The sequence below is a fragment of the Squalius cephalus genome, assembly GCF_949319135.1.
Source record: "Squalius cephalus genome assembly, chromosome: 14".
Taxonomy (NCBI): Eukaryota; Metazoa; Chordata; class Actinopteri; order Cypriniformes; family Leuciscidae; genus Squalius; species Squalius cephalus.
This window is the reverse complement of record NC_137135.1, coordinates 18,768,636-18,785,212: the sequence shown is the minus strand read 5'-3', so window position 1 is coordinate 18,785,212 and position 16,577 is coordinate 18,768,636. Positions and strand designations below refer to the sequence as shown.

At 39.1% G+C, this 16,577-nt stretch overlaps 1 protein-coding gene across 5 annotated transcripts in view; it reads right to left on the bottom strand.

Moving 5' to 3' along the window:
- The window catches only part of tenm2a (teneurin transmembrane protein 2a), a 300,779-nt gene that overhangs the window by 5,183 nt on the left and 279,019 nt on the right, over positions 1-16,577 (bottom strand). For all 5 annotated transcript variants that reach the window (XM_079892536.1, XM_079892537.1, XM_079892538.1 and 2 more), the window contains 14 exons: positions 14,819-14,965; positions 13,658-13,868; positions 13,167-13,286; positions 12,354-12,615; positions 11,694-11,961; positions 9,118-9,261; positions 7,929-8,178; positions 7,740-7,760; positions 7,372-7,601; positions 5,188-5,342; positions 4,039-4,928; positions 2,308-2,483; positions 1,099-1,334; positions 622-918 (listed from right to left, as the gene is read on the bottom strand). In XM_079892536.1, the coding sequence (XP_079748662.1) occupies positions 622-918; positions 1,099-1,334; positions 2,308-2,483; positions 4,039-4,928; positions 5,188-5,342; positions 7,372-7,601; positions 7,740-7,760; positions 7,929-8,178; positions 9,118-9,261; positions 11,694-11,961; positions 12,354-12,615; positions 13,167-13,286; positions 13,658-13,868; positions 14,819-14,965 (3,407 nt within the window). The remainder of the gene's footprint in view (positions 1-621; positions 919-1,098; positions 1,335-2,307; positions 2,484-4,038; positions 4,929-5,187; positions 5,343-7,371; positions 7,602-7,739; positions 7,761-7,928; positions 8,179-9,117; positions 9,262-11,693; positions 11,962-12,353; positions 12,616-13,166; positions 13,287-13,657; positions 13,869-14,818; positions 14,966-16,577) is intronic.

The following is a 16,577-nucleotide window of genomic DNA, read 5'->3' as shown; positions in this document are numbered from 1 at the left end:
TAGCAACAACATCTTTAACAAGCTGTCATAATTCGAAATGAAATCAGGCATCATAGTGCTCCGAATGTTGGATAATTCAATTAAAAAGCAATTACTGAATGAATTTTGTATTATATGGTGTGTTTTTAAAACAAAACATAAAACAAAAAGATACAACATTTTTGTTTAATTAGTTTAAGTACATCAATGCATGAATATCTCTAAATTGTGTTAAATACATGCTTCAAGATATTTCAATATTTTACTGGAAAGCAAGTAAAAAATAGTGTTGAAGAATTAAAAATGTATTTATTTCAATGACTAAATAAAAGCCATTAAAATATGAAAACAATATTAGGGTCCAATTCTCACTATTAACTAACTATTAACTATGACTTTTGCCTCAATAAACTCCTAATTACTGCTTATTCATAGTTAGAAAGGTAGTTGTTAAGTTTAGGTATTGGGTAGGATTAAGAGATGTAGAATATGGTCATGCGGAATAAAGCATTAATATGTGCTTTATAAGTACTAATAAACAGCCAATATCCTAGTAATTTGCATGCTAGTTATTAGTGAGAATTGGACCCTAAACTAAAGTGTTACCCAATATTCCTACCTCACTTTAATCAATAATCTCACCTTGTCCAGGTAACTGTAGCTCCACACCTTTCCATCTACAAAAGAGCGTGAGAGTATTCGTCCCTGCGGGTCAAACTCTGTTCTCTCACTCATACTGCCTCGGTGCAGACCCACCAGCTGGCCTGTACTGGAGTACGACACATTCACCACTGCAAGGCTGCTGCTGGGTTGCCATATTGCTGGTCTGCCCTGGGCATCATACGTGATTCTCAGAGTAAACTTCCTGTGGTCGTCATAGATCTTCTCCGTCCGTGTGTTCCTGTCGAAGTCTATTGACAGTAGATTGCGCCCATGTGCCTGCAAATTGCACAAATATTTGGCATGAAAACCACTCCATTTGGTGAGATGATTTGGTTACTGATTAGTTGATCTATCAGATCAAGCAGGAATCTTGCACAACTTTGCTTGCAATGTGTACAGAAATGTGAAAATAATGTACTTAATTACAGTAATTAAAATCTTAGAGCAAGTGCCCACCCGAAGTTTCCTGCCAAACACAGTGACCTTGCCCTTGGCCAGCTCTTTGCGCAGTCTCCACTCGATGGAGTTCAGGCCGTTGTCAGTGGGGAGGCTAATGTTCCTGCGGCCGATGGTGGGACTCACTGATCCTGCCAGGATATGGGGCTCAGTGTGGTAGCTGATTCCCATCCCATTGGCGTACATTACTCTTAATGTGCCATTGTTACACAGTTGGTAGCTGTTCCGTACTTGATCTGCAGGGGGCAATAGAGTGACATATAACATTACCATAAAATTAAGAGCAAAAAATGTTTCATAACAAATTATCAACGTGACAAGAGGACAAAACGACGACAACAAAAAAGGCTTGATTTATTTTAAACTCATGAAAGGGCTGTGGGGCATTTATCAGCTCAAGAACAGTCTGGTTGTCTATCTTAGGATCATAAAAGATAACAAGAGAAGTGCTTTGTTCATAACAAATGATGTGGATCCCTGAATCCCTTTGTTTCAAAGTGCCACAAACATTTATTATGCTTCAAAACACACACTATAAATAAATTACAATCCATGAAACTAATTTATGAGCAGAAGGTACGTTCATAATTGTAGATAATATCGCTTATAATTTATAAGGAAGCTTTTAAAAGGCATTTAGTCAATTTATTATTCGCCTCATGAGCGTGTCAAGGTTAGATTCAAAAGCATCCTCTGAGGGATGTTCTCCTTGGACTAAATCCTCTGTATTTCCTTCAAAAGGTTCCTACCCCATCCTGTGTTATGTCTGATTGAAGTTTTACTTTTTTTGTTTAGTCTGCCATGGGAAGGAAGTAAAACATTTTTGCTTTCTCCCTTTGTCTTTTGTTCTTTCATCTTAACAGATGAAATAAGCTTTGGGAAAGCGGGGTTTGTGGTTGAGGACAGATGAAGATGGTGAATATTTACTTGGGATAAGGTAATGAATTTGTCTCAAATGATATGCATCACAGCAAAACACAACTGTAGTGCTAGGCTTGGGAGAGAAAACAAATGATGTTTTCTGCACTGAATCATACAGTACTTTCGCTTCTAGCCTCCCACATGAATGTCGGGTCTTGCCGTGCAAGTTTGTAGGCGCTGATATATAAAACAATTAAGTTAAAGAGTGAAACGAAATTTAAACCAACTAAACTGAGCACATAATCATTTTCAAAATGATTTATGAAAACGGCTACTGAGCCGACATACCTTGCACAACAGTATAGGAGGCTTCTACTGACGAAAGATTAGTGATAACAGTGACGTCATCATCCCTGTTGGAGCTCTCAATGTCAATGTTGATGGATTTTTCGATCTCTCTATGCAGACTTGTAACCATTCCCGTGGGGTACGTCACATTGGTTAGCCTCCCTTCACTGTCATACCTGCAAATATACTAAATGTTAGGGAAAGTCATTTTTAAAGTTCATATTAAAGTAAAGCACCCTTGGGACTTATTATAATTATGGCCAAAACCATCTAAAAAAATAAAATAAAGTCTTAAAACAAGTCTAATAAGGTTTGCTGGACTTAGAAGGTCAGGCAGTTCTGGTTTTAGAAGCCAGTTAGCTCAACTGAAAACAAGCAATCTAAGATTTCTTTAATACTGATGTAAAGTAATTAACAAACAGGTGTTTACTTTTAATGTAGATGTTCTTAACAGAGCCTATAATAGTAGAGGGAAAGGACTGAAAGGTCTAGTAATGTGTAGACAATTACTCCATATGGGTTCAGTGTTATCCCTGTATCTCTCTCTCTCTCTCTCTCTCTCTCTCTCTGTAACATTACATTAGGGAGTAGATCTGGATCCTGCCACAGATCTGTCACAGTCTGGCTGATGTCTATGCCAGTGCAGTGGAGTGTGGGGAATTGTGCATTATCAAGAGCTGGGTTGCTCTGTCCTCTTCCTGGAGATTTACTTTCCAGCAGAGTGTTCCAACTCTAATCAAACACACCTGAAAAAGTTAATCAAGATCTTCAGGTTCCCTTGGAAATTAAAGGCAGGTGTGTTGCCAGGTTGGAACAGAACTCGGCAGGAAAGAAATTTATCTAGTGTTCCTTTCAAAGTTAAATAAATGATAGTCCTACAGGACAGTCCTCTAGTGTATGATGACTTGTGTCTAATTATTATCATATTGAAAACAGTGTTCAATATTTTGATAGGAAATTTTTTAAATAATTTTGTGGGAACTGTTTTACATTTTTCAGGATTGTTTGATGAATAGAAAATGTGACTATAAATTTCTACTCCGTCACTGATGATCAACTTAATGCATCCGTGCTAAATAAAAGTATTAATTTCTTTCAAAAAAGAACTTCCCCAAACTTTTGAATGGTAACTGCAAAAAGACACAAAAAGTGCAATTCAAGCATTTGTAAGCAAGTGTATGCTTAATCACCAGAGAGGATCATTTGCAGTGTTTTAAACATCTGTCTCTGCAAACATCTGTAGATGTTCTATCCTTAAGTAATGTTAGTTTTGACTCATTTTATTGATTTGTCAGCATTTTATTTGCTTAAGAGTGAATGTTCATAATTAACTTTGTATCTACATAACTTAGACAGTTACCTCTGATAACAGATCACTCAAAATTGTAACGTGGGCTCATGCATTTTCTTTAAAGCTGCTTTGAAACGATGTGTATTGTGAAAAGCGCTATACAAATAAATGTGAATCGAATTGAATTGTATCTCCCTAGGTGCCGCCATGTTCGTGTGACATCTTACACGCTCATCTTGTCAAAGCTTTCTATTTTCCATTCAAACTGTGGATTTGAATTTAAATGCAGTTCTTTTTCAAGTGCTTTTCTGAGAATAATGTTGAGCATTTTGACTCTCCAAGCTGAATGGAACATAGAGAAAATACTACATATAACTTCTGCTGAGTGTAGATGAAGAATTTAATGTACACACAACATGTCATAGACCACAAACACTTACTCGTAAAAGGTTGTCCAGCCCGTCTCGTCTGCCTTAGTGGCCAATAGGCCAGTGTTTCCATTGTATCCCAGCAGAACGATCTCCTGGTTGAGAGCAGAGATAGAGCGCAAGCTTCCTGCAGGATCCAGTCCCAGCGTAACCACCTGATTATCAGGCTGTAGGATGAGCCTGAGCAGACCCGCTCCACCCTGCCCAGCCCCATCCCTACGCACTTTCACTGTATTATTGCAGTTATCCACCACTGTGGCCAGTTCTCCATCAGGGCCATAGCTGAAGTTGTAGAGGGGCAGGCCTGTCACAAGACTGATGGTCTGTAGGTGGAGACCCTCTTCGTTAAACACATACAACTCTTGTTCCTGAGGGGACGCGACCTCATATAGCCCCAGCGCTGAAGGTCCCGGTCGGTTAGTGCGCACAGCACGGATCCGAATGTTATTGAGATCTGCAATGTAGAGCGTGCCATCAGGTGAGACAGCCAGAGACATCGGGGAGTTGAGGCTGGCATCTGTAGCGTAACCGTCGTCTCCTGCAAAGCAGTTACAGTTGACATCGTTCTTGCAGTCGCACTCCGACACAGCGCCAGCCAGCAGCGACATCTCTCCGTTGGTGCTGACTTGCCGCACGCGGTTGATCTTCTTCTCGTCTGTTTCTGCGATATAGAGCACGCCTGAATGGGAGATGCCAATAGCCGTGGCACTCTCCAGGGCTGAGTGGATGGCAAGTTTGCTGAGGGAATAGTCGATGCCAGGCACCTGGCAGTGCATAGGCCGCCCCGCGATGATACTCACTTGGTGGTTTTCAGTGATGCGTAGGATAACATTGTTCTCTAGCACATAAAGAGAGTTATCCATGGGGTTTACTGCCAAGTCGGTGGGCCACTCCAAGCGCACCTGGATAAAAAATGAATTAAAGTTTAAATGAATCTTTCAGATTCACCAAGGACTTTTCTTGCATCATTTTCTGGGCTTCTGATGAAGGTTTTGCAAGCCTGCTAGACATGATTAATACTTGCATATCTGCATGTTTAGCTTTGAGAGTCTGTTTTGAAGATTTAAGATATAAAGAAGTAGATTTTGTGATCAAATGAACCATCCAAGTTCCTGTCTCTGACTGCAAATCATTTATAACATGGGCTGTCGACATGCTGACCTGACTGACATCCATGCTGGAGTCGCAGCTCAGTGGGCGCACAGCAGTGAGGTCGTTTGCACCCAGGAGAGTAGAGATGATGCCGTTTTGATCGACTTTCCTAATCATGGTGGCATCCACAAAGTACATAAGCCCGTTCTTATCTACAGCAATACCTGAAAAGAGAAACAAACAGGTAAAGAGTCAGCTAGGAAGTTCAGGGGTGACAAAGACACAGTAACCCTTTGCCTGTTAGACTTGTTTATTTTTGTCTTCTGTGGTTCTTAATGATCAGACCAAGTGAATCTTTGATCTGGTTTCAACCTGTTCTAAGTTTATCTTCAGGCTCTTCTCAATTTGTCTTTCCCTCCCAAGTCCCTGTCCTATATAAGCTAGCAAATAATACACGTCCATCAAGCGTCACTCCTGTGTCAACTCATCAATTCCCCTTATCAGACACAGAAGGCAGAGCAGACGAGAATATCTCGAAGTGCTGACAAGAAGATGTTCATAAAATGGGCCTGTGTAGGTGTATGGTGCAGAGGGACTTTGAACAAAAAGACAGGGAGACAAATAGCATGAGGGGAGAGACTGAGTGCACTTGACTGAGTCTTTTCACTGTGAAGTCATCTGGGAATCGGTAATGAGGCCTGTGTAGTCTGTCACCTCTCTACTTTCTTTCTCTCACTCCAGCTGCTCAAATTCAACGTCACGTACAGAAAATGTGACATCCTTGACAGTTTGGTGTCAGACTGGCTATTTTTTCCTTACACCAAACCTGGATTTCTCTTTGAAAACCTGCTCTAACTTATCATTGCACCTTTATCTTTCTTTTTTCATTGCTATATATTTGTTTTGGTTGAATATGTTGTGCTTTAATTCCAGTTTATGTTGAACTTCACCCATTGCATGTATGTAGAATTATATTCATACAAATTTATAAATTATTTTATTTATAATCATTGGTGTACATAATATTACAATTCATAAACTAGTATAAACCCTTTAAAATTAATTTCAGTTTATATACAACAAGCTAATGAGAATCTCTAGAGGTAAAATGTAATTGTTCAGATGTTGCTCTTTCATAGCTCAGGAGAATTAATCAAGTTCTCAGTTTACTTATCATCTCTGTCTCAGATGTTACTCCTCTTTAAGCAGAAAAACTAAACACAAATGAGACAACTGACCCGAGTAATAAAGAGACCTTCCTGCAAAGCTACAGTACTGTGAAAATCTTTAGGCACTTGTGTAAAAATGTAATTTAATCAAATCAATATTTAGTGTGACCACCCTTTGCTGTTAAAACAGCTTTTGTCCAGGTACACTTGAACATAGTTTTTCAGATAGATTTGCAGGAAGGTTTCTTCAAGCGTCTTGGAGACGTTGCCACAGTTCTTCTGGATTTAGTCTGTCTCAGTTTTTTCAGTTTCTTCATGTAATCCCAGACAGACTCGATGATGATCAGATCTCCATGTGGATCATACCGGCTGTTGTCAGACTCCTTGTGCATACAAAAATCTCACTGGATTAACAAAATTAATGGCAAAAGGAATGTTTGGAAATATATATATATATATATATATATAAATTTTTTTTTGGAATTAGGTCAAATTACAAAAAAAATAGGGTCATGGCTTAATGACCATGGAAAAATTAGGGTTCCATGCCCAAACCAGTTGAGAACCACTGATCTAGGAGAAAATGAAATATTCAAGAAAACTTACTGTGATTTTTCTTTCTATTTGATCTACCTAAACACAAACTCTGTATAATACAGAAATATGCTCACTCACAGCTCTGAACTGTAACATCTGAGAGTTAAAAGAGCCAGCACATTAAGTAAAATTATCTTTGAAAGACAGACAGAGAGAGAGAGAATACCAAGAGACTCCAATAATCGAAGCCAGAGACTCGCACTCCCCATAGCACATTCAGAAATTAATTAATAGCTTAAGGTTGAACGTTCTCTGTGATTGTGGAAGCAGCTGGAGGATAAGGCTCTTTTTATCCTTGTTAGGTGTCACTGCTACAAAGGAAACAGATGTAAAGACAGCCTGCAGAAACATTTCTTCACCTCAGACAAGTGTGAAGATGTTAGCGTGATTTCAACTGATGTGAAGGGGATAACCCATGCAATAAGCTTTAAAACTAAAACAACTGATTTAACTTTTGCTATGGTATTCTTTAATGTTTCCACCTCACCTTTGGGGCTCATGAGAGTGGCTTCTACAGCTTTTCCCCCGTCCCCGCATCTCTCATCGAAAGGAAGGCACTGCTCTCCTGTGCCCGCCACCACATCGGCATTGTCGGCCAAAAGTCTTCCCCCTGTGAGTGATCGCACCTTGTAGATTCGCCGTGAATTTGTGTCAGAGATGAACAGAGCCCCGGAGATTGGGTCCACAGCCAGGAAGTACTTATGAGTCGGGTTGTTACTATGAAAAATTAGGTAATTACGGAGTCAGTCCTGCAATTATGTAATTAGCTATAATGTGTTGCTCTATCATTATATTGAGTGAATAATCCAACCGAAGAGTCAAATGTGAGAGACAAACTTAAAGTTAGAGGCTCACCTATGTCGAAAATCCTTATTTCTGTAAGTGAAGAAAAGAACAAGAATCACAATTATGGTGCTAATACGATGAGATGGCAAAAATATATTGTATATTTAATTTAAGAGTATACCTATATAAGAATAATTTCTATTGATTTTTTATAAATTATTAGTAAAATAAAAGTCTCCTTTGGCCCTTTTTCAATACCTGAGCTCCAGTATGCGTGTGGTATTGAGGTTGGGATAAACTCTGCGTACAAAATTCAAGTCTCCGACATAAAGGCTGCCATCAATGCCTGCTGCCAGGGCTACAGGTGCCAGCAGCTTATTTCCATCAGCCAGGCCATTACAGCTCGGGCATGAGATGCTTCGCCGACGCCCATTACCCATGATGCTTGTGATGATGGGTGGCTGCTGGGACACAAAGATGTTCTCACCGCTGCCCTTATGAAGGATGCCTGGTGTCAGACAAATAAAGAAACAATAACTATTTAAATGGAAAAAAAGAAAGTGCCATTTTCAAAAGACCATTTTAGTAAAAGTGGTTTACCTGAGCCATTTATGAACATTACAACCACATTTTCAGGGGATTACATTAAATTATTGATCAAAAGAGGAGGCTATTCCACTAAAAGCAGCCAAGGATTACATTGCATCAGATTTTCAGTGTGTCACAGAGGTATGGCCCTCCCCTCACTCCAAATCTCAGACTCAGCTGGTCTGAGACTGGTCTGGAAAGCGTTATTTTACAGTTTAACCAGTGACAATCAAGACTCTAATTTGAAATGAGTATAATTACTTATTACACAACAGGGTTCACAAAATTATCAAATCTTAAAAATCTCTTATGTTCACCAAGGCTGCATTTATTTGATCAAAAATATAGTAAAAATAGTCATAATGTATTATTACAACTGAAATCAAGGCTGTGAGGGATAGAATAGAGTGCGTTAAATAGATTTTCAGCTGACAAAACATCTTTCCAAAAAACTAAATCTTTTAGTAAGCAAAACCTTTATACAGACTCTACATCTGTCCTTCACAGACTCGGTTTCATCTGCGTTAAATTCAATATGGTGTCAAACTTGACTAAAGTCTGTTACTCCAGTCTTCTGTGTCACATGATCCTTTAGAAATCATTCTAATATGCTGATTTGGTGCTCAAGAAACAGCTATAATACATATTATAATTATTATATATTTAATATATTACACACACACACACATATATATATATATATATATATATATATATAAAATGCATCATTTGACGAACATGAAACAATTAACTAAAATGTGCTAAAAAAAATAAAATAATGAATGAATGAATGAATGAATGAATGAATGAATGAATGAACAGATGCATTTGCCCCCAAATTAGAACAGAAGGCTCATACCACTGCGCAGGTTGAGTATGTGGTGTTTGTCCAGAGACCAGCCGCCCAGATTGGAAGGTTCCAGCTCATAGCCCTGAAGCATAGCCGTTCTCTTCTCCCACAACACCAGACTAAGACATGATTCATATTCATACCCCACAGAGACTGAGAGAGAGAGAGAGAGAGAGAGAGAGAGAGAGAGAGAGAGAGAGAGAGAGAGAGAGAGAGAGAGAGAGAGAGAGAGAGAGAGAGAAATGTATCAAAACAGCATATAATTAATTAACTACATGACAGGCCAATATTAAAGATGATTTATTTACATATTATGCAAGCAGATTGGATGGGGAATCTAGCAAGGAAATAGTGAGGAAGAATATAAATATTTATTCGAAAACCAAATGCTAAATTAACAATAAAAAAAAAAAAATTCAGCACTTAGAGACACATATGAGGCAACCAAAAGCAATAAGTGACCCTGCAACAATCATCACATTTCTCTTTCCAGCTTTGCCGACTGCTGGGCAGAAGTAGGACATATCAGGTTCTGGGCAAGCCTTCACAAATCACTGCAGCTTGGGTGCTTTCACAACCACAAAGCACCTTGGTAAAGTGTGAACATGATTTGTTCAGACACCCTGTGGCTGGACATGACTTCAGATTTAACTTTTCAAACAGGACTGTGTGATCTGTGCTGCTGCCACAGGGTCATTACAAGATCTGTGTTTCCACAAAAACTTTCCTTCCAGTTCATGAAAAGTGGATCACAACTCCATGAAGCCATTAGCATAAATACATATGGATATATACCAACGAGGCAGGTGAGAATTTATAGCTGCATAGATGCGAGAGGGACTGTGGGTATAAGAACCCCAAAATATAATAAAAAAGACTAAGAGATTGAGAGCTGGAAGGTAGACAGGCTGGGAAAGCAAGGGAAAGACAAAGAGAGATTAGTGGGTGTTATAAGGAGGTCACCCTAGACAGAGTGCTGTTCTCAGCGTTTCCTTCGGCTCACTGCGGCTGCTCTCTGAACCTGTGTGTTTTTCTGACAGGGACGGTCAGGCTGAATGATCCTTGGGTCCTATGTTCACACGGATGAGCACAAATCCTGTCTGATGTGTTAACTCTCACTGTGTTCAGTCAGTAAAGTGACTGATTAACCATTCCTGTTTAACTGATGTGTGTCCAGGATGCTGAACGGTCAACACAGCCGGCCAGGGTCCCAAATTAACAACCGTCAATTGGCAAAAGTGGGTAAATTTTATATTTGGCAGGTGAATTTCGCAGTGTCACAAGCCAATCTGGAGGGTGACAATTTTATAATGGATTAGTTACACTAGATTTGTGTGTTGTGACGCGGAGACCATCTATCAGTAACGTAATTTACAGTAGTGAAAAACATGACAAGACGAATTTGAAAAATGGTGCGGTGGGAAAAAAAGCACGACTCAAGTTCTCCAAAGCATGAGAGCACTTACCATTAACTATAAGAGCAGAGTTTAATGTGGGCCGGGTACCACGTCAAGTGCTGACAGCATTTGTGCCGTTTAATGCACTTGAGTGAGGTGTTTTATGCATTTACCAGCGCATAACTTACATTTTACGGTTACATTCCTTTTCTGTAATTGTTATGAACTGAAAGTCATCCGCCAAACAATTTGTATTAACAGTAGTGATGCACCAAAAATATTTTTTTTTACCAAAACCTAAATTAAAGTTTTGTATTTAGCCTAAAACCAAAACCAAAAATACATTTTATTTAATAATCAAATAATTAATCAAATTTATTTACTAATCAACACTCAAAAAAAAAAGCTGTATATAAGCAATTAAACTGCACCAAAGGCTACATATTCAGCTATGAACACTGAATGGCTTTCCTGAGATAAAAGTAGTTACGTGACAGATTGTTATACATACAAGCGGTTTTATTGATGTCATTCTGCATATGAAACACTGATTAAGCGATTACATGAGACAAGACAGATTTCAGTAAGTTGTACTGTTTCTTTCTACATACCTTCTGATGTTCATTCATGTATATTTTGTGCTATAACTAGTAGGGGTGTGAACCTACACTGTTCTCACGGTTCAGTGCGATTACGATTATCACGTCATCGATTCAGTTCAATTCGATATCACGATGTACTGTATCCTCAATTTTAAATTTTACTTCACATGTATACAATTCTGTCAATGAATACAAGCAGTCAGTTGTGCATAAAATAGACACTGAAACAGTCAAAAAAGTGCCATCTGAGAAGTGCTAATTAAACATTAGCGTTTTGGTAAATTATTTAAGCCTTTCAAAACTGTTTCAGATGAAAATGAATTTTCAGTTTGGGCCGGAATCAATAAAAGGAAATGGAATATATGCGGTTGGCGAAATTTAGGTGCATCACTGATTAACAGCAAGCGACTCTGCGTCAAAAACATGAGCATGTGCTCATACAGGTCAAACAATGAATTAATGTTCACCGAAATAGATAAGAACAACGACTGTAATGGGATGATAACATTTATGGGGAAATTGTGTCGGAGCATGTGTGCTAATAACTAAGCCATGCATTCAGTCACAATCGATAGTGTGTGCTTACCCACTGCATCAGAGAGGCCGTAGACACGCTGACCGTATGCATCAGTCTTGTCCCATATAAAGGTGTAAGCGAGGTTAGGTGAGGCGTGGAACCACTTTTGGAAGAGGTGGCCCTCCACAGCAACCATCAGATGGACTTTGACTAGGCTGAGGGGCACCACGGCTTGAGTCATGGTGATCTTGAGCAAGGAGCGGTAACCTGAGGTCCGGGAACTGAGGTGACAGAGCTTCAGACTGGTGCCAGGAATCTCTAGCTGCTCATGCAGAACCTGGTGGACAGATGGAGAAATGACTTTCATGTCATAGGAAAAGGGTATTTTCAAACAAAAAAGGAAAATTATTAAGAAGGTCAGAGGGCAGAAGAAAGACTAAGAAAGATGAGAGGACAGGGAAATGCCAAAAAAAACAGAAAGAGTATAATTAGAGTGAAAGTGGTTGATGAGGGATGACCTGTGAGTTTTGTCAGGTTAACAACCTGTCAGCTTATTTAAGAGAGAGTGCTCAGGGCGCATGAATAAAGTGAAAAAAGAACAATATTTGGGACACTAAAATGAGCAAAATTGAAGGGTAAAGTCTAACTGAAGAATCCAATCAGTGCAAAATGCATTAATCCGCTAATTACAGTAATGGAGGTCTCAAGGAACCAAGGATCTCATCACACCTGTGTCTCTGGAATGATGGACCTCTCTCCTGGCCTGGAACTGAAGAAAGAGGAAAGGGGGGAGGCCACTACAACAGGATCAGGTCTCACAAATCCACTGAGGTCACAGCTTGGGATGGTGTTCTCCTCTGTCTTCAACATCAGAGTGTCCATGGCATAGAAAATGTTCCAAGGGAGCCAGACCGTGCGTTCTTGACTCAGAAATGGAGCTCGCTCGAAGCGTAGGGTAAAAGAGGCTCCACCATTGGCAATGAGGTCAAATCTAATGACACAAAGAGAGAGCAAGGGGGAAAGGCAAACAGAGTGCAAAAAAAGTACTTGTGTTATTCACGGTTATTGATAGCGCTATTACATTCTGAATGCTTTAACCATTAAAAGATGCCATTTCGCTGGGAGGGATAATTCATTGTTTTAATATATTGCAGTCATTTCAGTGGAAAGACTGAGTTTGCTCTGCTCTAAATGAATCTAATAAAGATTTGTTCATTTAGCATGTAGCTCTCTAAATCACTAGAAGCTTATGTAAACAAGTAAGTCACAAAATAAGGCTTGGCGGCAGAAATAAAGTGTTTCAGAGGGGAAAGGGTAGTTTGTTGCTTGGATGTGGGTTCCATCCATCCATCCGTCCATCCTTTTCTAGTTAAAAATCAGTTACATGAATTTCTTACATTAAAATTCAAATTGCGATTATGCATCCACTTTGCTACCTCAATTTGAATTCAAGAATTGAACTGGAAGTATTTAAGTGGTATTATCAATTCCATTCTGAATGGCATACAACTCTGGTCCGTACAAGTACTACATTGAACTTACGTTCCATCCTGGCGTGTGAGGGTGTAGCCATACTGGGGGTACTTGACAAATGACACATTAACTCCCACCAGCGGGGTTCCATCTGTAGTCACTACCTGACCTCTGATCAGTGATGCCAGACTGGAGAACACAGAACAAACAAGATGACATCTATAACCAATATATCCAAAGAGATAGCATAAAAAAATAAAAAATAAAAATTTCATACATTTCTCATTAGTCAACTAATCTGTCAGTCTTTCTATGAAATATCCAGTAGAAGAAAGACAGGAAGATGCTTTAGCACCAGTCAATACAGTTCCTCAAAAATAGCTCAGGGTTACGAAATAAACTGACAATAACTATCTCAGCATTCAATGTTCTCTCAACAAATTGTGTGTACGTCAGTGGATATTTCATTTTTCTCCAACCATACAATGCAGGAGACATGACAATTACCCACTTCCCAACTAAGCAGGTGGGAAGTTGTTGTGTGCAGTAGAGCAAGTTACCTTGCGTTAAAGGGATTGTCTGCAGGGATTATATGTGTGCTGTCCCGGCCCACTAGCATCTTGACACGGTCATAGAAAGAGCGGACTTTTTGCTCAGGGTGCTGGCCCTGCTGGATGACCTGTAAGGGATCCCTAGACCCTCTACAAAGTGGACTGTTTTGGCAGGGACTTTGGATACAACAGTCTGGATCCATACAGTCAGTCAGACCATCTAAAAGAAACAAAACAGTGGTGTGATGAGTAATGTCATATTACAATGGTGCACAATCAATCAGAGCTGCCTAAGGCTGCAAAAGATTTCTCTATTCATCTCCTTCTCTGTTGAAAAAAAAAAGAAAAAGAAACATTCTTCATCTGTTGAACAAGAGGCTGTTTCATCAAAGTGTTCTCGTTCGTTTTGAACACAAAGATGTGGGATTAGAATTTTACCTCAGTCCCAGTATTCCTTTACAAAGAGTTTGAAAAGTGCTTTCTTCTTTCCTTCACCTTTAGGCTTTGATTTAAATTACTTACTGCAGAACATCTGACGTCCTTTTTGTAATTCCTTGTTTCAGATGAAAGCCAACAGTCCAATTCTATTTATTTTCTGAGCACAGTCATCATAATTCAAAGGCTAGCTTATTCCTATGAAATTTATAAGAATTGTGAACAGAGATATACATACAGACAGACAGAAAGTTGCCAAGTCTGGTTAGAATTGCACATTTACATCCAAAACCTCAAACGACTGAGTGTACTAAACAGTCACTCTCATTCCATCAGAGAAATGAAATACACTAAAGCTGTGGGGTGTAATCTGTTTGATGTTAAAAAAACTTTATCCTATGGCAGCTTAATTTGTTGAGACAACTATAAGCAAGCCATTCATAGGATGACTTCCTCGAAAAGTGTAAACACTGTGGTGCTAATAAACTCTGTCTGACAGCAACTTCTTGCTCAATTAATGGTGTAAGGTTGGGTTTAGACTACCTGTTTGCAGGAACAATGGCAAACAGGATAAATGTCTGTGAAATCTGTAAATATCTTTGCTCAATTCCATTTGGAATTATGTAAAATACACCAAAAATACACACAGCAGCTGTTCCTGTGCACATGTGACTGTTCCAATAACATGCAGTCTTTGACACAAAGTTCCCAGAGAGTAAACAAAAGATCTCTCACCTCCTTCATTGTCTTTGTTGTCTGCACATGAAGTCTCCATGGCGACACTGCAGCCCGTGCCTCTCCATCCAGTTTTGCACTCGCAGTGCCAGCTGTTTTGACCCAGCAGACACTGTCCATTTCCATTACATCGGTTAGGACAGCCATCTGCAAGAGCCAGAGAGAGAGGGAAGATGGATTGAGAAAGGCAGAAATCCATCATGCCAGTCATAAGAGCATTGATGTGTCAATGATTGTGACCTAAAATTTGGAAAACAAGCTAGAAATAGTTTCTAGGCTTTAGGTTTGCTTTAAAGTTGAACTTAACTAAACTAAACTTAATGGAATCAAATAGAACCAATGAAATTGATTTTATTTCAAAATAAAATCAATGGAATTACTATTGAATAATTATTGAATATATTTGTAAATAACTATTTTGTGATAAAAAAAAAAAAACGTTTTCTAGTTTGTTACCATCTTTTTTATTTTTTTAAGTTTTCATAAATTGATCTTGACAATCAACTTTTTGTTCAGCTGTTTATTTGCTAAACTTTGAATCTCCACTGAACCAAAATTAGTAGATGATTAGAAAAAAACATAATTTTGGCATTGTATGCACCAGCTCTGAGACAGCACACAAAGCATATTAACATGAAAACGGCAGACATAATCCAGACAATCAAAACTGACTGCCACAAATGAACATGAAATGCAAATCAGAATGATCCTTTATGTTAATATGTATCTAGGTTTTCAAACTTTTGGCCGTAACACTATAGGCAGACATGCATCAGTGCTCACACACACATATATATCTACCAATGCACTCAATGCCTGTCTGAGGGGGTGAAGTATATGAAAAGCATTACTATTCACACCTCAGATCAGTTCGAACTCTCAGAGAGCAATTAAATTATCTTCGGTAGTCTCCACTGATAGATGCTGTTGGTAGCAAATGAATTTATCTGAACTCATCCATTCAGGAGGGGATATTTGTAAAGAGCACATACACTCTCCGACTGTTCATTTACAGTAGCTGATTTGATTTGTCTGGATAGAGAGCAATGCTCTCATGTAAGAATGTGGTTAGGACAGACCGGAGTCTACAGATCAGATTAGGATGGCTCTTTAGGTCGAGGTATGTGTGTGTGTGTGTGTGTGTGTGTGTGTGTGTGTGTGTGTGTGTGAATGCATGCATGCGTTTGTGTGTGTGTATGCGTGTGTGTGTATGCGCATGTGTGTGTGTGTGTGTGTGTGTGTGTGTGTGTGTGTGTGTGTGTGAGAGAGAGACAGAGAGAACCAAAGACTTTAGAAAAAGAACATAGTGTGGGAGAAAACAGAGGTGTGGCAGTATACTTGTTTAAAAGATGTTTTATAGATAGAAGTGATTTGATAAATATACCACAGGTTTTTTGGAGTGAAATGTGGCATGTATGTGGGTGTTTAATGTATGCAGTTAGGGGATAAACAGTCATCCTAAAAGACAATAGCAGAAAACAATCTCGTCACAAAAGTTTTAAAAAGAAGAGCATGGATTGATGTGAATGTTTTAAGGAAGCTCTCTCTGGGATAGCCAGATACTGAGATATACAAACACAAGATAAAAATAAAAAGACTAAGCACTATTCTTCTTTAGCCGCACCAGTCCATAATTAAGCACCCTGGAGATGTGACCTGACATTTCCGAGTCATCAGGAGTTGTGTGTAAATAAAACATGCGGTCTAAAATTCTCAGCACTGCCGTGGGCATCGTCTCTTACCTCGCTGTAAAACAAAA